Below are 24,196 nucleotides of genomic sequence, written 5' to 3' on the forward strand. Positions count from 1 at the left end.
CTTTGCTTGAATATAACTTAGATTTTAGTGACAGGATACAGACATTGATTCAATAATTATGTAATGTCAGGTAATACAGAGGGAAATACGGGGTAAGAAGAGGTTTTCTCGTGCAGCACTGGGGGGGGCCTGTGGGATTCATTTTTTATATATAATAAACAGAGAAGACTTCTCTAGTTAGTTGACATTTAAGCAGAGACCTTAAGGAAGTGAGGGAGTAGGTTATTTAGCTGTGTTAGGGAAGAGTGTGTTAGGCAGAAGGAACATTAAGTGCAAAGGCCCTAAGGCAAGCATGTGCCCAGTTTGTTGGAGGAAGAGCAAGAACATCATGTGCTGTAAGCAAGGGGTAGAATGGTTGGAAATAAGTTGGGGCTTGCAGGGAGATCATGTAGGGCCCTCTGGACCATTTGGCTTTTATTCTCATTGAGATGAGAAGCCATTAGAAGATTGTGAGCAGTGGAATTAATGCGATCTGACTATATCACACAAAAACCTGTGCATGAATGTTTACTGACACTTTATTTGTAATAGTCAAGAACTGGAATCATTCCTGATGGTTTTCAACATCTAAATGGTTAAACAATAGTACGTACATACCATGGAATACAATAAAAAGAAATGAACTATTGATACAGCAACTTGAATGAATGTCTAGAGATTTATGTTTAATGATGTCATTTCTTAAAGTTGCATATTATATGATCCTATATATATATATATATAACACTTTTGAAACAAAATTTTAGAAATAGAAGCAGATCAGTAGTTGGCCAGGGGTTGGAGAAGGAGGCAAGTGTGGTTATAAAAGGGCAACATGAGGACCTCTTGTGTGGAAACTATTCAGTATCTTCACTGTGGTGGTGGATATACAAACCTACAAGGTGATAACATTGTATGGACCTCTCCATACCCCACAAACACACATGAGTACCAGTAAAACTGGGGGCATCAAAATAAGATCAGCAGACTGTATAAATGTCAGTATGGTGGTGTATTATAGTTTTGCAAAATGTTACCACTTGGGGGGTACTGGACAGAGTGTACAGAGATCCCTCTGTATTATTTCTTACATGTGAATCTATAATTATCACAATAAAAACTTCAGTTAAAAAGAACAAGATAGGGGCGCCTGGGTGGCTCAGATGGTTAAGCATCTGCCTTTGGCTCAGGTCATGATCCCAGGGTCCTGGGATCGAGCCCCACATCAGGCTTCTGACTCAGCGGGGAGCCTGCTTCTCCTCCTCCCTCTGCCTCTCTCCCTGCTCATGCTCTCTCTCTCCCTCTCTGTGTCTCTGTGTCTCAAGTGAATAAATAAAATCTTTAAAAAAAAACAAAACAAAAAACAAGATAGTTCTGGCACCTTTGCAGAAGATAGACTATAAACTGTATGGGCATTAGAGTGGGAATGTGGTCCCCAGGTAGGAGGCTATTGTATAGGCATGTAAGAAATGATGATGACTTGAGCCAGTGGAGGCAATGGAGGTAGTATGACGTGATGTTTTCAAGTTAGAGCCAACAGGATTTGCTTGATGGATCAGATGTAAGAATGTGAGAGTAGTCAAAGTGAACACCAAGATTTTTGGCCCAGCCAACTAAAAGAATGGAGTTGCCATTTATTAAAAGGTAAAAAATATAGTTAGAGCAGGTATAGGGAAGAAAATTAGAAATATTTCTAACTCTGGCATTCAGGGGAGAGATCCAGATTGAAGATAGATGTACGTAGGCTGGTAAGTATAGCAGTGGGAGCTTAGATGTCTGTCCTTTTATGATTGTTTCTACAGTCTCAGTGAAATATTAGGATTAGGTCTTTGTGTGAGAGCGAGCGATAAGAAATATTAAAGGTTTGAGGGAGAAAAAGAGGCAAAATAGTCATATAAGAGAGTGGGAGAATGACTGGACTAGGGACATGCCATAGGATTACTAGGCAGTATTCTTTATAAATTTTAAATATGGCCGCTCAGTATGTGTGTTTTTCTCCCACTTGATCTGCCACCCTGTGCAGGGGAGGAGTAGGAAGAGAGTTTTAACCAGGGTTGGGATTTTGCCAGAGGAGTTCAGAGACAGAGAGGATCAAAGTTGTTGAGAGTAGTGGATGGTACTATTATTGGTAATGATAAGGATTAGGTTACAACCATGGGATTGTAGGATTGAGGTAGGGCGGAGGACTGGACCATCAGAAGAGAGGTCAGAGACTAGGTGTTGGAAGGGTAGCTGTGCAGATCTTAACATCACTATGATTGCTGGGTGCCAAATTCATGACCATCTCTTCTTTAGCAGTTTGACCCTAAGCATGGAAAATATTGAAATGACTATTTTGGGTTTTTTGTTTGTTTAAGATTTTATTTATTTATTTGAGAGAGAGAGAACACAAGCGGAGGGGAGGGGCAGAGGGAAAGAAGCAGACTCTGCTGAGCAGGGAGCCTGATGTAGGGCTTGATCCCAGGACCCCAGCCACCTAGGTGCCCCTAATGGAAAATATTGGAAAGAAAATAGAAGGAGTAATTGGGTAACATTTTTAAAAAATCATGACAAATTATTTGCTTGTTTCACTTTTTAGATTTAGCTCTTTGCAAAAGATAATACCAGAAATGGTATTAACAAAGATATGTGCCTTAGTTTAGCATAAAAATGTATTAAAGGCCATAGCCAGCCATTGTTGTATTTAGTAATCTGCAGTTGGTTGGTTTGTTTAGTTCATTGGTTTATTGTTATTCAAAAATTGGTGCAAAAATTGTTCAAAAATTTGTTCAACAGTAGTCATATTAGACCAGTTCACAATGTGGATCTCAAAAGCCATTATGGAAATATTAACCAAGAAACTTTTTTTAAAACCAGACTGAGAAATAGAGGTGCTGTAGGGCCATATTAAGCTCTCAGAAAATATAGGTATGGGACAAAAAATTAATACTAAATACTAACTGAAATTAACATAGGACTCATCCCTTAGTGCATCTCTTGTTCTTACCCTTACAACCAATCTGTGCACAAGTCCTTTTAACTTTGCTTCCAAAATATGTCACACATTTATCCACTTCTCTCCATCGCCACAGCTATAACCCTACAGCTATTGTTTCCCACCTAGATAGCACAGTCCTAGACTGGGAGAGCTGGTAGGGACCTTTTGGTCCTGGCTCAATTTTAGTATATGTGCTGCCGAAGCGAGCACATTGGTCCTGGCTCAAAAGTCAGAACAGTCTTTCTGAACCACTTACAGTAACCTTCCCAGCCCTCATCTCCCCCATAGCAAATTGTCCTGGGGTTTTTCCTCTAGTTTTTATTGTTATCTGATATTATCTTGTTCCTTTGTTTGTCATTTTTTGTCTGTATGCCACCTTCAAAATAAATTAGAGCAAGGAACTTGTTTGTGTTGTATACTATGTATGCCTGTTGTCTGGAACAAGTCAATTCCTCGTACAGAGGATGCTCAAAAATATTTGTTGAATGAACAGCACATATATTGGAAAACAAATATTCATCTGGGATCTTGAGAGAAAACTTTCTGATCTGGTAGGTCAGCTTGATTCAGTACCCAGGGGTCCTAGGAGAAGCCAGTGAGGAAAAGATACACAGTCTGGAGCCTAGTAGGCTGAAGAGTGAGGCTTGGTGCCTCCTGAGAAGGAAACTCATTTCTTTACCCAAAAGAAAGTCAAATTTTCATCAGGGTTTATATTTAATTCCAGAGCTCTGATGACTGACAATCAGATGTGTTCTGTTTTAACTGGGGAAGATTAGACAGTGGAGAACTCTGAATATCAAGCCAAAATGGGTTGACACTGAGGGAAGAGAAGGTGAGTAATGCAGAGGCTGCACAGGATTAACAGAAGTATCAAAGACTAATTATCAGTGCTTTTTTAATTGCGATAAGGAGAGTAGAGTTAGGGAGCAAGAGGGACACTAGATATCTGGGGGAGGAAGAGGGAACTACCAAAAAAGGGAAAGGGAGATGATATATGATCCAATTCAATCAAATTTGGCTTAATTACCTACCATCAGGTACTGTCCCTGGTGATGGCAACCCAGAAGGAATGAGATAGTAGGAGGGAATGTCTGCTCTTCAGGGGCTTACAGTGTCTAGCAAGGAAGACAGATGAATGAGGACTTCTAATACAGCGTTATTGTTGGTTTGACATGAGATAGGTATCTTTAGGAGTTGCTGGCCAGCCAGTCCATGCTTAGGATTTCACATGATGGTCCTCAGCTTTACTTTTATAGAGACCTGATCTCAGCACCAGTAGGTACCTAGTATCTTAAAAGTACATTGGTACATAAGCCAAAATACCAGTTTAGTAATTTACAGTGAGGAAAGCTGTGTGAATAGCGAAGTTTTAATGAGAAGATTACTTGGTGATCATGGAGAAGAATAAAGGAAGTAATTGGGTGATGTAAATGTAGAATGACATCAGGCTTTGGTTGCCTGATGCTTCTTCTCCTTACCAGCACTGTAATTGCAATGGGAGCAAGCCAGTCACATCTGTTGGTCAGGACACCGTGCTTCCCTTGTGCTTCATGAACATGACCAGATCTTGCTTGATGACCCCCATTTTCTTACACCTGCATGCTTACTGACTTCTTTAGTTATGTTACCACCATTCAGTAGTAAATTATTCTGTCTGCTTCTTTGGGAGACCATCTCTTACCGTTGTTGATAAATATCAGTTATACCCTTAAGTTTTGAAGATACTGAGGTATAATCTGTGGTTAAAATGGAGGCATATACAAGGATAATGGCAACATAGATTAGGAACCATTAAGACCAACAATTAGCTAACAGCTAACCTGTTAGCAAGGATGAGCATCATGAATTGTCATGCACTGAATCTTCTAGGAATGTAAATTGATACAGCCACTTTGAGAATAGTTTAACATTACCTAGTAAAGTTGAATATTACCATACCCTTTTCCCAGCCATTCCATTCCTAGGTTTCAATAACTTGGAGAAACTCTTACACATGTATACCAGGAAATAGGTAACAAGATTGTTTATAGCAGAAAAACAGAGGGGAAAGACTACCAGTCATGTGTTCATTTATACAATGAAATACTATACAAAAATGAAAGAAGTACAGCTTTAAGCATGAACTCAAAACAATGTTGAGTGAAAAGAGCAAGTCACCAAAAGATATATGCTATAGGAGTCCATTTGTATAAAGTGCAAAAAAAAGAACAAATCTAAATCTGTTAAGGACATGTACATGTAATGTAAAACTGTAGAGGAAAGCAAGAGAATGGTTAATTCAAAATGCAGTCCAGTAGCTACTTCACTGGGGGAAGGAGATGCAACTGGAAAGGGGAACGTGTGAGTCCTTGCAATTTTCTCTTTCTGAGGCTGGACAATGCATTCGTGGGTGTTCATTTTATTATTCTATAAGCCATACTATAAACAATCTTTGTGTGACAGAGTTTACTCTGAGATAAAGAGCAATCTGTTGGAGGAAGCTATTTAGTCAATTCCAAGGACTGTTGTGTTCCAAACCTATAGAACCTGGGTGACAGAACATTGCCTTAGCCTCTAATATCTCAGTCCTGTCATATTGTCCATTATAGTGCCTTACTGGTAGGATGACTATTGAATTTATGGCCTATACTGGAACACTTTTGAGAGTAAAGGGAGAGGATGCTCAAAATAATTAGTATTTTTTTTTTTGAAATATTTGTTGACTAAGAGATTGGCTTTATTATATACTGTAAATCTCAAAAATAAGCTCTATCCAACCACATTAAAAACTTTTTTATAATGACTGCCTAAGCATTAAAAAACAGCATACGCTAAATAATTACTCTTGGTATGTGTTCATATACTTTTATCAATTTCTTACCCTAATCTGTCTCAAATACCATGTCATTGGCATTTTTATGAAGGGACTGTTTTTTCCAAATGTTCCTCATTTTTATTTTTCCCCCTAAAATTGCCTACTACTTTCTTTAAAATTGCATTTGATGGTTAATATATTTGAAAGTGTTTATACCTTCTATTGAATCTTCTCTGCAGAGTGTATTTTTTTTTTTTAAGATTTTATTTATTTATTTGAGAGAGAGAATGAGAGAGAGAGCATGAGAGGGGGGAGGGTCAGAGGGAGAAGCAGACTCCCTGCCGAGCAGGGAGCCCGATGTGGGACTCGATCCTGGGAGTCCAGGATCATGACTTGAGCCGAAGGCAGTCGCTTAACCAACTGAGCCACCCAGGTGCCCCGAGTGTATTATTTTTAATTAGAAAATAGACTCTGAAGATACTTCGTAAGCTTAGTATCTTAAAGTTGGAAGTATCAAGTGGAGATTTACCAAACTTAATAAAGACAACAATGATAATTGTTCAAAAAAAAAAAAAAAACCCTGTGGGGCGCCTGGGTGGCTCAGTCGTTAAGCATCCGCCTTCGGCTCAGGTCATGATCCCAGGGTCCTGGGATCGAGCCCCACATTGGGCTCCCTTCTCCGTGGGAAGCCTGCTTCTCCTCCCACTCCCCCTGCTTGTGTTCCCTCTCTCGCTGTCTCAATCTGTCAAATAAATAAATAAAATCTTTAAAAAACAAAACAAAAACCTGAAAAAATCCAGGGTAATTGCTAAACCAGATGAGATGCCAAGTAGAGCAGGTGGAAGCCAGACCTGTCTCAGGCAGTTACACAAAATGCCTGCAGTTTAACATCTGCATCAGTACAGTTCTGTTAATTTGCTTGTTATTGGACCCAGGTGGCTGCTAGTCAGGTCAGGAGCTGACAGACCCCTTTGGTGAACCTTCCTTTATTCTTAGGAGATGAAAACACGTAAAAGGATCCTAAACTGTTACTGGTTTGAGGAGGAAAATATATTTGTCTAAATATTAAGTTGGAAAAACTTGGGAGAAAGGAGTAGTAAAGGAAATCTATCCAGACTTTGAAGTACTGGGTGTTTTGCAGCCAAGAAAAATTGAGCCAAATCACTAAGTCTAAGGATTATTTCTTGTTCCCATTAGGAACATTTTATAAAACATACGATCCACGTTTACGGCTAGAACTTACAGAAATACTTTATTTTTACTTCGCACGTTTTGTGGGATTTATTCGAACTATCTTTTCCTATGGAACAGTTCTGCTGTACCTGGGAAGAGGCTGCTTGTTGAGCTTTACCTCATTTAGGAAAGATTCACACGGTGAAGAAAGGGCAAAGGTCTTTTCCTATAATGAGACCCTTGTGACCACCCTTGCCAGTCAGTGGGTGACATATCCCAGCATGGTTTGGAGTATTTTATGGAAACATTTTCAAAAAGCTGCATTTTTTCCTTTAAAAACACCTTTCCAAAAATTTTTTTGATGTACCTTTTCAAAACCAATTTTTTTTTTCCAGTGGCACCTGGCCACTCCTCACTGGGGGAGTATATTAATATCCACCCTTATTGAATCAGAAAATAATGTTCTACACAATTTACAGTAAAACAAATGTATCTTAAACATAACGTGCTTAAGCAAAGTACTCTGGGAGCAATAATTTGAAAGTCACTGATGGGAAAAATTTTATTTTGGCACACATGAGTTCTTTCCTCCGAAAACTCAGTTATCAGAAATTCTAAAGTCTACCAAATGGCTATTTTATAGATTGAATTTTATATTCTCTCCTCCCCCTATTTTTCTTTTTCTTTTTTTTTTTTTTAAAGATTTTATTTATTTATTTGAGACAGAGAGAATGAGAGAGAGAGAGCACATGAGAGGGGAGAGGGTCAGAGGCAGAAGCAGGCTCCCTGCCGAGCAGGGAGCCCGATGCTGGACTCGATCCAGTGACTCCAGGATCATGACCTGAGCGAAGGCAGTCGCTTAACCAACTGAGCCACTCAGGTGCCCTCTCCTCCCCCTATTTTTCGATTTTGTTTTTCATCAACAAAAAATAAAAGGTAAGGACATTGAATGATCCATAGACAAGGGTAGTGTGTGATAGATGGCCAAAGAATATGACAGCTGGAAATTACATTTTTTTTTTAAGATTTTATTTATTTTTCAACAGAGAGAGACAGCGAGAGAGGGAACACAAGCAGGGGGAGTGGGAGAGAGAGAAACAGGCTTCCTGCTGAGCAGGGAGCCCGATGTGGGACTCGATCCCAGGACCCTGGGATCATGACCTGAGCTGAAGGCAGACGCTTAACGACTGAGCCGCCCAGGCGCCTTCTTTTTTTTTTTTTTTTTAAAGATTTTATTTATTTATTTGACAGAGAGAGACAGCGGGAGAGGGAACACAAGCAGAGGGAGTGGGAGAGGGAGAAGCAGGCTTCCTGCGGAGAAGGGAGCCCAGTGCCGGGCTCAATCCGAGGACTCTGGGATCATGATCTGAGCCAGATGCTTAACGACTGAGCCACCCAGGCGCCCCATGGAAATTACATTTCACTCAACCTAATAATAGATCTAAGTAGGTGGAGATGACTTAATATTTGAAATGTGTGTGTTTGTTCTCTCTATAGCTTTAAGAAAAAGTAGAAATCACTCCTGACTGTACTGCATAGCAAAAATTAAGTGACTTCCTATACTGCAAATCATGGCACTATCATTCCGGAAGGACTTAGAAAAGTACAAGGACCTAGATGAAGATGAGCTCCTTGGGAATCTATCAGAAACAGAACTGAAACAGCTGGAAACTGTTCTGGATGACCTTGACCCTGAGGTAGGTGGTAATGAAATAACTTTTCAAACCCTTTGAAACGAAGTAACTCCCTTTGAGCAGTTATCTTTCTCATGACTTTTCTCTGGCACTCCCTGCCCCTGCCATTCTCTCTTTATCCAAATGAACTTTTTGCCTCTTCTTAGTTCCCCCACTTCTGTCCCCATGGCTCCACTGACATGCCTGTTCTGAACTGTTTTCACCAAACCCTTATTCTCAAATTTCTGAAGTATATCCTGTAAGAAATTTTTTCTCGGGCCCCTGGGTGGCTCAGTCAGTTAAGCGTCTGCCTTCACCTCAGGTCATGATCCCAGGGTCCTGGCACTGAGTTCCGCATCAGGTTCCCTGCTCAGTAGGGAGTCTGCTTCTCCCTCCCCCTGCTCTTGTGCTCTTGTTTGCTCTCTCTCCCTCTCCCTCTCAAATAAATAAAATTAAAAAAATTTTTTTTCTCTCTGGGCAGGGAGGAACGTTTTTGATATAATGAAGCTCTTTGATGTATGCCAACCTCTCTGTCTCTTCAGAGCTTCTGTACTATGATGGCCCTGTGTAGAGTGTCTCTACAAGGTTCTTTGTGACCTTAAATCTAATTGTTACCTTTCTTAAACATGTTGACCAAATTGAATAAGTTTCTAGTCATTAGTAGACTAGATCTAAGTACTCAGCAATACTGCAATCCATGTGGAGCAGACCTGAATATACTATAAATGTTTTAATTTGCAGAGTGGGTGTTATTTGTCTTATAAATTACACAAGGCTAAGGTAGAGCCCCTTGACGCCTGAATTGTTATTCTCTGGTAGGTGGGGTGGGGAGGGGGTAGTCACTGACAGGAGAGAGCCCAAAGGTTATGGCTACTTAACCTGAAGGTAAGGGTTATTTGCTAGGCTTGTTTTTACTACATGTTTCTTTATGTTGAGACATTGATTTTTAGTGCCTTTTAAGAATTGAGGTAGGGCGTCTGGGTGGCTCAGTTGGTTAAGCGACTGCCTTCGGCTCAGGTCATGATCCCAGGGTCCTGGGATCGAGTCCCACATCGGGCTCCCGGCTCAGCGGGGAGCCTGCTTCTCCCTCTGACCCTCTCCTCTCTCATGCTGTTTCTCTCTCGCTCGCTCTCTAATAAATAAATAAATAAATAAAATCTTTAAAAAAAAAAAAAGAAAAAAAAAGAATTGAGGTAGAGTTTGTTTTATAAAATTGTTCTTGTTACTACAACACATTTATTTCTTGCTGGAATGTGTTTGAATTTTTATTGAGAATTATACTCCTTTTCTCAACATTACTTCAGCACTTCAATAATGTGTCTATACCATAGATCAAAACCCTTAATCGTAATTGTTATCACAAGGAAAACTTTGCGGTGCTCATGAGTCTGGGGGATAACTCAGGATAACAGTACTGATCATGTCACAGCAATATCTTCTACAGGCAGTTCACCCTATTAGACCTGTTTGAATCAAGTGGTTGTAGAACTGCAGGAACGGAAGAGCTCATCTAGCCCAGAGTTTCTTAACCTTGACACTATTGACATTTGTGGCTGGATAATTCTTTGTTATGGGGGTTATCCTGTGCGTTTAAGTTATTTAGTAGCATCCTGATCTCACTACATGCCAATAGCACACCCCCCTGTTTAAAAATGGACCTGGGATTTTATTTTAATTAGCGGTGGTAAGATTACAGACCTGGAGAAAGAGTTTAATACTTATGGTCCCCAAGAGCAGGAAGCACACAGGACCCCCTGGGAAAGCACCTGGGTTGGTCAGGAAGCAGAAGAAGCAAGGAGCAAGTGTGGCCCAGAACCTTTGTTGTGGCTTCTGAGGGAAGGAATGGGTGGGATAGGGTTGGCAAGTTTGAGCAAGTTTAGGGTTAGATAATTTGAGTAATTTCGGTGGGCTTTGGGCCATAGGAGTAGTCTCCAGTTGTCCAGCTACCTGGTTCTGGGTGATTTAGGGTGTGTGTGTGGGCGGGTGGGATATTGGCTTGGTGTGCGAGAGATAAAGGAAGTGGTTGGGGTTTGAGCTCTGGATTGGTTGGTTTTCATATGGAAAGCACACTGTTGGGTATGTGAGGGAGAGTTGTTTGCTATCCCAGGAATTAGCTAGCCCCCCTGGAGAGGTCTTTCTAACATTAGCAAGGCTCCCAAATGGCAAAGCATCATGAAATACAAAAAATAAAAAACATGATTAATACTTCCTCTCCTTAGTTCTGACAACAAAAAGTATTTCCAGACATTGCCAGTTGTCCTCTATGGGAGCACCTCGTTTGAGAAACATTGAGCTAACACTTGCCCTCTGTTTTACAGATGGAAAACAAAAGTTAGGTGACTTGCCTCAATTACTACAATTAGGGAAAGAACTGAGACCGGATCCCTCACTGCCTCATTGCTCCCTGGCAAAGGCTGGTGGTCTTTCCGTTCAACTGCAGTGATGCCCCTATTAACGCATGCACTATGCTATACGTCTAAAAGCTGATGGTTTATATTTTTCTCATTTGCAAAACCATGGCCTGCTTCTTGTATGGGGAGGCTTGAGTTCTAACTTCTGGATATATTTTGCCAGCTTCCCAACCCCAGTTGCAACTCCCCCAACCTCAGATACTGTTAGTTGAGACTAGAAGAACAGTGATGTTTATTGACAGCATGCCACTTGTTAGGTAAAATTTGGGGGAAGAGTGCCAGTGAAAGATGAGGTGAGAAAAGGGAGCAAGGGTGGTAGTAGCTACTTCAGGCAGAGAAACACCTCTGTAACTTACAAAGTCTCAGAAGACAAGAGCAGGTAGAGGTTGTATATAGTTCCTTGTTATATTTTGGAGGGCTCTTTTACTTCCCTTATGCTGCATTCAGTGTATTTACTTGCCAACTTACTACTTTTCTCAGAAAACACCCATCTCTAAAGACAGCCAGCCAGCCAGCCTAGGCAAAAGCTATTTTCATTTCCAAGGCTTGGAATATATCATTACAACAAAATTCTATGAGGGAGAAACATACACTTTTTAGTGGCAATCATTTTAATGAGATTTTACCTTTTTCTTAAGTAATTATGATCTCTTAACTTGACTAAAGTATACTTCTAATAAAGCATGGTTGATGCGTTTATAGCCTCCAAAGCCAGTTTCCTGTCATTTATTTTTGTTCAGAAACTGTATTTAAGGAGCCAGGATTCCAGCTGACATGTCACTTAAAACTTACATGTTTCGGGGTGCCTGGGTGGCTCAGTCATTACGCGTCTGCCTTCGGCTCAGGTCATGATCCCAGGGTCCTGGGATCAAGCCCCGCATCAGGCTCCCTGCTCCGCGGGAAGCCTGCTTCTCCCTCTCCCACTCCCCCTGCTTGTGTTCCCTCTCTCGCTGTCTCTCTCTGTGTCAAATAAATAAAATCTCAAAAAAAAAAAAAAAAACTTACATGTTTCTCATGGGCTTGAGCATGCACGGGAATAGTGCAACTCCATCACTACCACCATGTAAGAGCAGTATGCATAATTGATGGTGATGGAAAGTAACTTTTATTAATTTGCCTTAATGAGCATTTTTCTTTAAAAGTATTCTCAGGGGTGCCTGGGTGGCTCAGTTGGTTGAGCTCCTGCCTTTGGCTTGGGTCATGATCTTGGGGTCCTGGGATCGAGCCTTACATCAGGCTTCCTGTTCAGTGGGGAGTCTGCTTCTCCCTTTCCCTGTGCCCCTCCCCCCGTTTGTGCTCTCTTTCTTTCTCTCAAATAAATAAAATCTTTTAAAAAAATAAAAGTATTCTCAAATCTTTATTCAGTAAATATTTGGGGAGCAACCAATAGATTCTGGTGCTATGCTAGGCTTAGGAATACAAGAGTAAGCAAAACAAATGTGGTTTTTGCCCTCATGATGCAGGCTGGTAGGAGTGGGGAGAGGTAGGCATTAATCAAATAATCATGCCATATTAATATAAAAGCATATAATGGGAGGTCAGGAAAAAGCTTCCCTTGGGGGAATGGAGCTGCAGTCTTAAAAATGAGTAGTAAGGGGCACGTAGGTGGTTCAGTTGGTTAAGCATCTGCCTTTGGCTCAGGGCATGATCCCGTGGTCCTGGGACTGAGCTTTGCATTAGGCACCCTGCTCAGCGGGGCATCTGCTTGTCCCTCTCCCTCTGACCTTCCCTCCTGCTGGTGCTCTTGCTCCCTCTCTTAAATGAATAAATAAAAAATCTTTTTAAAAAATGAGTAGCAAAAAATGGTGGACAGAGCATTCTAGAGAAGGCTTCTGGTAGAAAGAAGGTGTGACAAGCACAGGGAGGAGCAAGGGCTAGTGTGGCTAGAATGGGGGAAGGTATATGAGGTGAGGTTAGAGTAACATCATGGAGTGGGAGTGAGGGATGAGGAATATCAGACAGCTGATCTAGGGAGACCAGTTGAAAGCTCAGGTAATATTCCATGCCAGCCTGATCATAGCTTGGACCAAAGTAATGGGTGTTAGAGACAGAGGGAAGTAAACAGATGAATGAGTTTTTTAGGAAGTAAAAATGGGTAGAACTTGATGGTTCATTAGGAGTGGATTTTTCATGTGTAGCTCTCTATTTCAAAGTTGGTAGGTAGAAATCTTGTTTCTTTATTATGTTCCCATACACAATTTTGTGTTACAAAAACATTTTTAGTGCAGGGTTAGGAACAGACGTCCTTTGTGTTTCATATTTATAGGTGAGCTTTCTGTGTAATGCCTACCATTACACGAGGAGAACACAAAGGTGGATTTTATGAAAATTATTACGGATCTCAGCAAATGGCCACAGTTGAAGTACTATATTTTCTTTTTTTTTTTCTAATATTTTATTTATTTATTGGACAGAGAGAGACACAGCGAGAGAGGGAACACAAGCAGGGGGAGTGGGGGAGGGAGAAGTAGGCTTCCCGTGGAGCAGGGAGCCCGACGACGTGGGTCTTGATCCCAGGACCCTGGGATCATGACCTGAGCCGAAGGCAGACGCTTAACGACTGAGCCACTCAGGCGCCCCATGAAGTGCTATATTTTCTAGTTATAAAATGTACATTCCCTATTATTATCTATATAAGATCTCCCTTTATAATGAAAATTATAACATCCATGAGAATCAGCATTATTGCCAACTTTGGGATGTGTTGCAAAAGACTGGCCCTTTTGTGTGACTTCTCGGGCTGCCTTCCATTTCCAAAGCAAAGGAATATCTAGGAATAGTGAGACAAAGCAGTATCACCACTTTGCCTTTCAATGAGCAAAAAGATGGAGCTCATATGTTCTAATCACTGCTTGTTATTCCTGGACTTAGTAAAAATTCAGAAAATTCTCTTGTAAGAGAAAACTCTGATCCATTGCCTTCCCTCCTTCCCCACTCTCAGTCCCTCCAGGCACTCAGAAAGACTACCCAGGGGGAAACCCAGGGATATAGCTCTTGCTCTGAGTACCCTGGCGGGCCTTGGTGCATGAGTAGCCGTGACAGTGGTTGCTGCAAATACATCCTCGTACGGATGTATGCATACATGCATAAAGAAGTTGAACCTTTCACAGTGTGTTTAAACACAAGCAAGTGAACATTACTGCCCTGATATCTTACTGTACAGCATACATGTTTTTGTATGAAAAAGTCTTTACCCTGAAATAGAAATCATTATGAAGGAATCCAATGTATATATCATTTAAAATTCTTTTGTAATAGAATTATTTTCTTTATATGCATATATGCTGAGCAGTTATTAATCATTAAGAAACTTTTTATTACCACCCAGGACATTTAAAAAGTAAAGGGTGTTTCCTTCTAGTAGAATACTTTCTGAGAAAATGTGTATATGCTTATTTTAATAATGTAATTGAATTCTACCTAATAAAGAAAAACTTTGTGTGGAACATTTTTACATTGCTGCCCTAAAATCCTCTAATGAAGTGTTTAATGTCTGTATCACATTCCGGTCTATAATTTTTCTTAAATCTGTGGAAGCATATAGTGTTGGCATTCTTGGCGATCATAGTGGCTGATTCATTCTCTTTGGCAGAATGCCCTTCTGCCTGCAGGGTTCCGGCAGAAGAACCAGACGTCCAAGTCCGCCACAGGGCCATTTGATAGAGAACACCTCCTTTCATACCTGGAGAAGGAGGCATTGGAGCATAAGGACAGGGAAGACTACGTGCCCTACACTGGAGAAAAAAAAGGTAAACACAGAACTTTGAAGTCATTATTTGATAGCACTTGATTTTTCTTTTTATAGGTAGGGTAGGTCTGGAGAAAAAGTATTTTTAGAGATGCATCATTAGTAGCCTTAAAGATGGGACACTGTTGACTTAAAAGCTTGTTAGGTAATTTGGCACTTCATTTGCATTTTTCATCATCTTGGCCAATAAGTTCCTTTTTAATGATTTGTAAGTGAGGTTTTATAATACAGTGATTTTATGTAACACTCTAGTTCTCTACTGTAACAAATTTAAAAGTGTGTTGAGGTAAAAATTTTAAATTCACTAGTGTATTTCGGAATGCAAATGATGACAAAGCACTGCTCTGTTCTAACTCCTCTCTTTAAGGAGAAATGCCATAACATAATTCAGGCCATATTTTCAAAGACCCTTTTTTTTTTTTTTTTTAAAGATTTTATTTATTCATTTGAGACACAAAGATACAGAGAGAGAGAGAGTGCGCATGAGCAGGGAGAGAGGCAGAGGGAGAGGGAGAAGCAGGCTCCCTGCTGAGCAGGGAGCCCGATGCGGGGCTCGATCCCAGGACCCTGGGATCATGACCTGAGCTGAAGGCAGATGCTTAACCATCTGAGCCACCCAGGCGCCCCTCAAAGACCCTTTTTAAAGGATATCATACAGGGGCGCCTGGATGGCTCAGATGGTTAGGTGTCTGCCTTCTGCTCAGGTCATGATCTCAGGGTCCTGGGATCAGGCCCTGCATCAGGCTCCCTGCTTGGCGGGAAGCCTGCTTCTCCCTCTCCCTCTGCTGCTCCCCCTGCTTGTACTCTCTCACTCTCTCTGTCGAATAAATAAATAAAATTTTTAAAAATAATAAAGGATATCATACAGCCTTCCTTAGTAATTCATAGCTATAATCATCAATGCTTCATAACCATTATTTTCAGGAAAGTTGTCCAGGTCTCTCCCACTGCAGAGTTGGACCTTAGGTAAATTGAGTGAAGACTGAGTACAGCTATATATCTTAAAGTTCTCTATAACACAACGTGAAGTAGGTTAAGTTTCTCAGCTTTCAGTCCAGGTTGGCCTGAGAAGCCACAGTGTACTTGCGCTCTTGTTGAGGGTATAGAACCCTCGGGGATGGTGGCAGCAATTGCAAGATCTGAAGGTGAGCTTTTCCAGGCACTTAGTAATCCAGACGGGAAGAACAGTGAGAGCATAGTGCTTTCTCCGAGTTAGGCTTTAGTTTTTTACTTAGGAAGGAAACCCTTCTCAAGAATTTGGCCATGGCTCTGTCACGTGGCTACCCCTTAGTGGCAAGGGAGGCTGGAAAATTCATTTTAGCATTTTAGCCTCTGTAATAGCAGAATGCTAGCAAATGACTTTTGAGTAGGTAATTCATGAGGTCTACATTAAGCCTTTTAAAAATTATCTGTCATCCCCAACTCCTCTGCTCTTCACTAAACCCCACGTTCCCCTTATCGCTAGTTCAGCATCACTACCATAGTTACTTGTATTAGAGTTCCCCAGAGAAACAGAAACAGAACCAAAAGGCTGTGTGTTGGGGAGAGGGTGAGATTTATTGTAAGGAATTGGCTCATGTGATTATGGAGGCTTATTAAGTCCAAAATCTGTAGGATGGGCCAGCAGGCTGGAGAACTAGAGAGGAGTTGCAGTTCAAGTCCAAAGGCAGTCTGCCAGCAGAATTCCTTCTTACTCAGAGGAGATCTGTCTTTGTTCTGTTAAGGCCTTCAGCTGATTGGATGAGGCCCACCACATATGGCTTTACTCAAAGTCCACTGATTTAAATGTCAATCTCATCTAAAAAACACCTTCCCAGAAACACCCAGAATAATATTTGACCAATTATCTGGGCACCATACCCAGCCACATTGGCTCATAAAGTTAACCATGATACTACTGTTCAAGATGGGAACGTCTTGTCCCTCAGATGTTTAGGGCCAGAAAAAGGATTGAAAACCAGTGCATAGGTTTGAAGTGTGGGGAATCACATAGTTGAGCAAAAGCATCAGTTCCTTTGTGTTTCACATAGAAACAACTACTGGTTATGTTTTCATCTGAGCAGCCATACCTGTGTTGTTACACAGTGTTTATAGCTTCAGTCCTGTTTATATAGGAAAACATAATTTTATGAGAATAAATATTGATCACCTTTAACTATTGTGTATGTTTCAAGTAAACTGAAGAGGTATAATTAGGAAGAAGAATGGAGGTAGAAGCAGAGGGAGAGATGTGAGAAAAAGAGATGGCAGGAAAAAATGTGGAATTTGAGGACAAGAAGAGAAAATAAGAGATGTGAAAGAGCCGAGTTTGTCCTGAGCTGACCCACGAAGCTTCCCAGTATGCTCTTGTTTCATAATCTCCAGTTGCCTAGGGAAAGATCTTGGTGGATTAGAGGAAGTAGGAAAGAAGGTAGAGAAGAATTGTGGAAAACAAGAAAATATTAGAGGGGAGAAATTATAGGGGCGAGGAATATGAGGGACAAGGAAAAAAAACCACTGTATCTTCAGTTGGAGTGTAATAACTTCTGTTTCCTTTTATAACTTTTTTAAAGTTTATCTTATTTCTTAGACTTTGGATGGGTATGAAATAAACAGAAATAGTTGAGTTAAGAAGCAGATAATTTTGCATTCATAATCAGTGGGTTTTTTTTTTTTAAGATTTTATTTTTGAGAGAGAGCGTGCTTGTACGCACTCCTGTGTGTGTGCTCGCACATGTAGGGGGAGAGGGAGAAATTCAAGCAGACTCCCCACTGGCTCAGAATCCGAGGCAGGGCTCCATCTCACGACCCTGAGATCATGACCTGACCAGAAGGCAGACACCTAACCATCTGAGCCACCCAGGTGCCCCTTAGTGGCTTTCTTTTTATAATACATTCAGTATTTTGGGGGCACCTGGGTGGCTCATTCAGTTAAACGTCTGACTTCGGCTCATGTCATGATCTCAGGGTCCTGGGATTGAGTCTGCAAACTATGGCACATCCAGATCCAGATTCTTATGATCAAGGGGCTTCATAATTGCCTCCTGTTTTCTCTTCAATTCCAGTTCAGGTCCTGACCTTTCTTTTGAAGCTTCTTCCATAACCATTCCTGTAACAGGATCAATCTCTCCATGCACCGTCACCAAACTTTATAATTGTGCCATGGCCATTTAGATTGTTGCATTTCCCAAACAGTTTCAAGTTTTCTTCATTACTCAGAGATTTGCTGTGGAGTCGGTGGGTCGCACTGAAGGAGACGAGGCAGGACACTCGCTCCCGGGGGTGACTGCCGCCACACTCATCTCCTTGCCTCCTGGCTTAGCTGGCAGTGGGAGGCTAAATGTCTCTTATATGGACCTCTAAAAAGTGGTTTTCTCTGGCACCGAAGCTGGTATTTGAAATGGGCTGCTTAAGTTAATAATGCAGGTGCTGGTGTCTCCTTTTGAGACTGGTCACTGCATCTTTTGAACAATTCACTTATTACTCCTTTGGGGTACAGAGTTAGCCAGATGAGTCGTTCATCACTCACTTTAAGACCTCGTTTTATGGGAAACTTTCCCTGGATAACCGTATCCAGGGAATGAATATTCCTTTCCCTCCAACATTTTTGTATGTAATTTACATAGTATCGGATACTAGTGTTAATTGTTCTAGAATCATATACTATGAGGCTCTGTTATTAGTTTCTGTTTGTTTAGGATTGGTAAGTCCTCTTGACAAATTGACCATTTGTCGTTATAAAGTGATCTTCTTTACCCCTGGTAAAATATTCTTTACTCTGAAATCTGCACTGATATTAATATAGCCAATCTTACTTTTCATTAGTGCTAGGATGGTGTATCTTTTCTCTTGTCCCATCAGTTCTTTGTTCTCTTTTCACTCCTTTTTCTTTTTTTTTCCATATCTTCCATGTCTCTTAACTTTTTGGACCCATGGAATATAATTATAATAACTTTTAATATCCTTACCTGCTAATTTTACATCTGCCATTGCTCAGTTATGATGGATTATTTTTTCTTCCTTATGGATCAAATTTTCCTGCTTCTTACCATACTGGTCATTTTTTTTTTTTTTTTTTTTTTGATTCAGACATGAATTTTAACTTGCTGGGTGCTGGGTATTTTGGTATCCCTGTAAATATTCTTGAGTTTCATCCTGGGACATGATTAAGTTACTTGGAAACAGTTTGATTTTTAGGGTCTTGTTTTTAAGATTTGCTCGGTGGGACCGGAGCAGCGTTCATTCTAGAGCTAATTTTTTCTCCACTACTGGGGCAAGACCCTTCTGAGGTCCCTCTGCAGAGCCCTGTGATTTATGAGGTTTTACAGTCTGGCTGCTGGGAACAGGTCTTCCTCCCAGCCCTGCATGAGCACAGGCACTATTATCTGGCATCTTCCCAGGTGTGTTTTCCTTGGCCCCAGGTAGTTCCTCACACATGCGCTCTGCTGAGGATGGAAAGGCAGCCCTCTGCAGATCTCCAGATCTCTATCTCTGCAACTCTCTCCTCTCTGGTATTCTGTCCTGCAGATGCCAGCTGCTTTGGTCTTTCTGTCAGCTCTGTCTCCTCAGTTCAGAACATTCCCCAGGCCCTGCCTGGGTTCCCGCTCCCTTGTGCTGCAGCTGGACACTTTCTCTAGGCAGGAAGCTGAGCAGTCAGAGGGCTCACTTTGTTTCTCATGTCTCAGGGATCACTGTCCTTAGTTGCCTGATGATTATTAGTGTCTCGAAAACTTCTTTTATATATTTTGTTCATTTTGGGGTTTCAGGCGTATGGGTAAATCCTGTTTTTATTATTTCACTTTGGCCAGAAGTCTCCAGAATCCTCTCTCCGCAAAGTTAAGATCTCCTATTTTCCTTGCAGTGTCTTTCTAGCTCATTATCTAGTATACACAAACTCACTAAGCATTTGTTGAATAAATGAGCATTTATTGGTGATCATACTGCAATATTGAGCAGCTATTGTGTCACTGGGTGAAAACAAAAATACCTTTCCAGGATCCATTCATTCTTTAGTTTGGTTGATTGGAAGTTGGTGTGCATCTGGTCCAAAGGCATATCCCAAAGCCCCTCGGAGATTAAAGTGGCCTCATTGCCTTGTTTCTGTTCTGGAACAGGTAGCTTATAAACCAACAAACAGCAAAATTAGCTAGGGCCTTTCACCTCTGTAGAAATGAAATAAATAAGAGCCATCTCTGTTTCTTGTTATTACACCTTTTATATGCTCAGCAAGGCTGCAAGCTATGACTAAGATAACTTTTTTTTTGACTAAGATAACTTTAACATTTGTGGTAGCTGTAACTTGCTATCATAGCAAAAGAGATGAGGACTAGTAAAGAAAGGGTCTGGCAATGAAATTGTTAACATGATTAACAGTATCTCTTACTGATTTTGTGACAATAACAAGGGTCTTGGCAAGATTTTCCTTTTTTTTCCCTCTTGGCACAAACAGTTTGGCTCAGTGCCATGCATATAAATTGCTATTATATGAATTCTTATCTTGGTTTCTTTTATTTCCTTAACTGTCATTGGTAGTTGCGTAAACATTACTGAATTATTTTAACATTCTTAGCAACCAAGAGCCATAGCCCTGTTTTTGTTTGTTTTGTTCCATTTGGGGGGTGAGGGGCATGTCCTATCATACTTGTCTGATTTTTTTCCTGATCCTAGTCATTGTTTACTTTCTTATTTTGCTTCAGTATAAAGAATTGTAATTTCAGTTTTTAAAAAATTCCAGTTTTGGACTTTGCTATGTTAAACAAGGAAATTAGTCATTTAGATTGAATGCTGTCTACTGAAGGACAAAAATGAACAGTTACTTCCTCAGACGTTATGTTATTTCAAATAAATGTGGTATATTAAAAGTTATAAGTTAGGGCTTTTTGACCATATTTCAAGGAGAGGGAAAGTAAAATTAGATTAGTCCTGGATAAGTCATCCTAGTCTTTTCAGAACTCTAATCATAGAGATTAGTGGTTATCAATTTGAGTAGGTAATTATCAGAATCATCTAGGGAGCTTTTTCAAAAATAATCCATGCCTAGCCTATTTTCATTCCCTGAGTTTTAAGAACTACTGATAAAGATAGTTGGGACTATATGGTTTTCAGTCTTCTTGGTTTGTTAGTTTGTTTTGGAAAACTCCATCTCTGTCTCTGTCTGTCACACACACATAATGCAAGAAATTCCAGGGGAAATAGGAATAAAGAATTAATGTGTATCTGTTATGTTTATTATATACCAATTCCTTTATATATGTTAAATCATTTTACCAGAATGAGATGGAGATTTCTTTAAAGAAATAATCCATGTTTTGAAAAAACACCAAAGAATCAAAATGATCATAATAAAGTAGAATACTAATAAGTTTAATAGTTTTATGTAAAAGCAGTATTAGATCTGTTGTGCATTTTCTTACTGTCTGCAAAAACACCACCATACAAAATACCTCTACATGTAACAGAAGCCTAACATTTCACTCCTCCTGCAAGATACTGAGAACCGAACTGACCATTATAAAGATCTATTATATTTTGTCAGTGTCTCATAGTCATTAAAATTTTTAGCTTAAATCTAACTGATAAAAGACTGAATTAGGACACATGTTTAGAAAGGCATTTTCTGTTATATGGAATCAATCCACCGGTTTGCTAATGATGTATTTCTCAGAAAACAGCTGATTTTGGGTAAGAAGCACAAACCTGCTCTCTTACTCAATATGTCTCAGAAAATTATCTTTTTTCTTTACATTTTAGGGGTGAATATAAATTTACTTGGGAAGACAGAAAGCCTGTATTTAACATATCAGCCCCTTAATGGTTTTTTGAAAATCTTTATTAAGATGCAATCCACATCATAAAATTACCTGCCTGGAATATACAATTTAATGGTTTTTAGTATATTTGCAGAGTTGTGCAACTGTCACCACAGTCTTCAGGTTAGAACATTTTCATCACCCAAAAAGAAATCATATACCTACCCATTAGCAGTCAATCGCCATTCCTCACTCTATTCCCAGCCCTAAGAAACAACTAACCTACTTTCTGTCTCTCTAAATTTGCCTATCTGGACATTTTGTATAAATAGAATCATACAATTATATTTATGATGGGCTTCTTTCACTTAGCAGAATATTTTGGGGTTTCATCCCTGTTGTAACATATATCAATGCTTCATTTCTTTTTATGGCTGAATCATGTGTCATTGTATGGATATACCACATTTTATCCTTTCATCAGTTGATGGACTTTTGGATTGTTTCACTTTTTAGCTATTATGAATAATGCTGCTGTGAATATTTGTGTACAAGTTGTTGTGTAGACACAAGTTTTCATTTCTCTTAGGTGTATGCCTAGGAGTGGAATTACTGGGTCATATGGTAACTATGTTTAACAGTTTGAGAACTGCCAAACTGTTTTCCAAAGCGGCTGCACCATTTTACATTCCCACCAGCAATATATTAGGGTTCCAGTTTCTCCACATCCTTGTCAACACTTGTCTGTCCTTTTGATTATAGTCATCCTAGTAGTTGTGAAATGATAATGTGTTGTGGTTTTGATTTGCATTTCCCCCAGTGACTATGATAGTGAGCATTTTTTTCATGTGCTCTTAGACATCTGTGTATCTTCTTTGGAGAAATGTCTCTTCAAATCTTTTGCCCATTTTTAAACTAGGTTTTTAAAAATTATTTTGCTAGGTCCCTCGAGGCAAGGGAAACAAAAGCAAAAATAAACTATTGGGACTACATCAAAATAAAAACCTTCTGCACAGCAAAGGAAACAATCAACAAAACTGAAAGGCAACCTACTGAATAGAAGATATTTGCAAATGACATATCTGATGAAGGGTTAGTATCCAAAATATATAAAGAACTCAAACATCTCAATACCCCAAAACCAAACAATTAAAAAATGGGCAGAAGACATGAACAGACATTTCTCCAAAGAAGACATTCAAATGGCCAACAGACACATGAAAACATGCTCATCAGCACTTCATCATCAGGGAAATGCAAGTCAAAACTACAATGAAATATCACTCATACCTGTCAGCATGGCTAAAATCAAAAACAGAAGAAACAACAGGTGTTGGAGAGAATGTGGAGAAAAAGGAACCCTCTTGCACTGGTGGTGGGAATGCAAACTGGTGCAGCCACAGTGGAAAACAGTATGGGGGTTCCTCAAAAAGTTAAAAATAGAGGGGCGCCTGGGTGGCTCAGTTGGTTAAGCGTCTGCCTTTAGCTCGGGTCATGATCCCAGGGTCCTGGGATCGAGCCCCGTGTTGGCTCCCTTCTCGGCAGGGACCCTGCTTCTCCCTTACCCCGCCTTGTACTCTCTCTCTCTCAAATAAATAAATAAAATCTTTAAAAAAAAAAAAAAGTTAAAAATAGAACTACCCTACAGTCCAGCAATCACACTACTGGGTATTTACCCAAAAATGACAAAAACAAAGGGATACATGCACCCTTATGTTTATAGCAGCATTATTTACAATAGCCCAAGTGTTCATCAATAGATGAATGGATAAAAAAGATGTCTCACACACACACATACACACACACACACGCATGAATGTTACTTAGCCATAAAAAAGAATGGTATCTTGTCATTTGCAATGACTTGGATGGAGCTAGAGAGTATAATGCTAAGTGAAATAAGTCATACAAAGACAAATACCATATGATTTCACTCATATATGGAATTTAACAGAAAAATTGAGCAAAGAGGAAAAAAAACATAAACCAAGAAACAGACTCTTTAACTATAGAGAACAAACTAATGGTTACCAGAAGGGAGGTGGGTAGGGGGGTGGGTGAAATAGGTGATGGGGATTAAGTAGTACACTTGCTATGATGAACACTGAGTGATTAAAATAAAACCTTAAAAAAATTCCTGATGTTTTACATCAGTCAGTTGATTTAATATTGATGAGCTTTCTTTATGTATTCTGGATACAAGTTCCTTATCAGGTATATGATTTGAAAAAATATTTTTACTATTCTGTAGATTTTCTCTTCACTTTCTTCATGGCATCATTTGCCCCACAAAAGTTAAAACTTTGGTGTACTTCAATTTATCTTTTTTTTTTTTTTTGGTCATTTGTGTTTGTGGTAGCATATCTAAAAACCTTTGCCTAACTCAGGGTCATGGAAATGTACAGCTTTTTCTGAGTGTTATAGTTTTAGCTCTTAAATCTAGGTCTGTAATCCATTTTGAATTACTATTTCTGTATGGTATGGGGTAGGGGGTTGACTTCATTCTTTTGTAGGTAGCTATCCAGTTCTCCCAGCACCAATTGTTGAAAAGACAATTCTTTCTCCATTGAATTTTCTTGGTACCCTTGTCCTTATGCAGCATAACACTGTCTTGATTACAGTAGCTTTGTATTAAGTTTTGAAATTGGGAAGTGTAAGTCCAATATTGTTCTTCTTTTTCGAGATTATTTGGCTGTCCTGGGTTTCTTGAATT

The 24,196-nt window shown here is 39.9% G+C and overlaps 1 protein-coding gene and 1 long non-coding RNA gene across 3 annotated transcripts in view; both read left to right on the top strand.

Annotated features, from left to right (window-relative positions):
- Positions 1–24,196, top strand: part of LOC102747567 (tropomodulin-3) — a 65,780-nt gene that overhangs the window by 24,363 nt on the left and 17,221 nt on the right. The window contains exons 2-4 of one of the 2 annotated variants that reach the window (XM_081831084.1): positions 3,681–3,788; positions 8,421–8,620; positions 14,600–14,756. In XM_081831084.1, the coding sequence (XP_081687210.1) occupies positions 8,495–8,620; positions 14,600–14,756 (283 nt within the window). In that variant the 5' untranslated portion in view covers positions 3,681–3,788; positions 8,421–8,494. The remainder of the gene's footprint in view (positions 1–3,680; positions 3,789–8,420; positions 8,621–14,599; positions 14,757–24,196) is intronic. The other variant, XM_081831083.1, reaches the window with a different exon arrangement.
- LOC145723512 (uncharacterized) lies at positions 18,622–20,209 on the top strand. Its single transcript, XR_014148627.1, has 2 exons — positions 18,622–19,023; positions 19,185–20,209. It is a non-coding gene; the product is annotated as an uncharacterized LOC145723512 (long non-coding RNA).

The sequence above is a fragment of the Leptonychotes weddellii genome, chromosome 9 (assembly GCF_054177405.1).
Source record: "Leptonychotes weddellii isolate Sample4059 chromosome 9, ASM5417740v2, whole genome shotgun sequence".
NCBI classification, from domain to species: domain Eukaryota; kingdom Metazoa; phylum Chordata; class Mammalia; order Carnivora; family Phocidae; genus Leptonychotes; species Leptonychotes weddellii.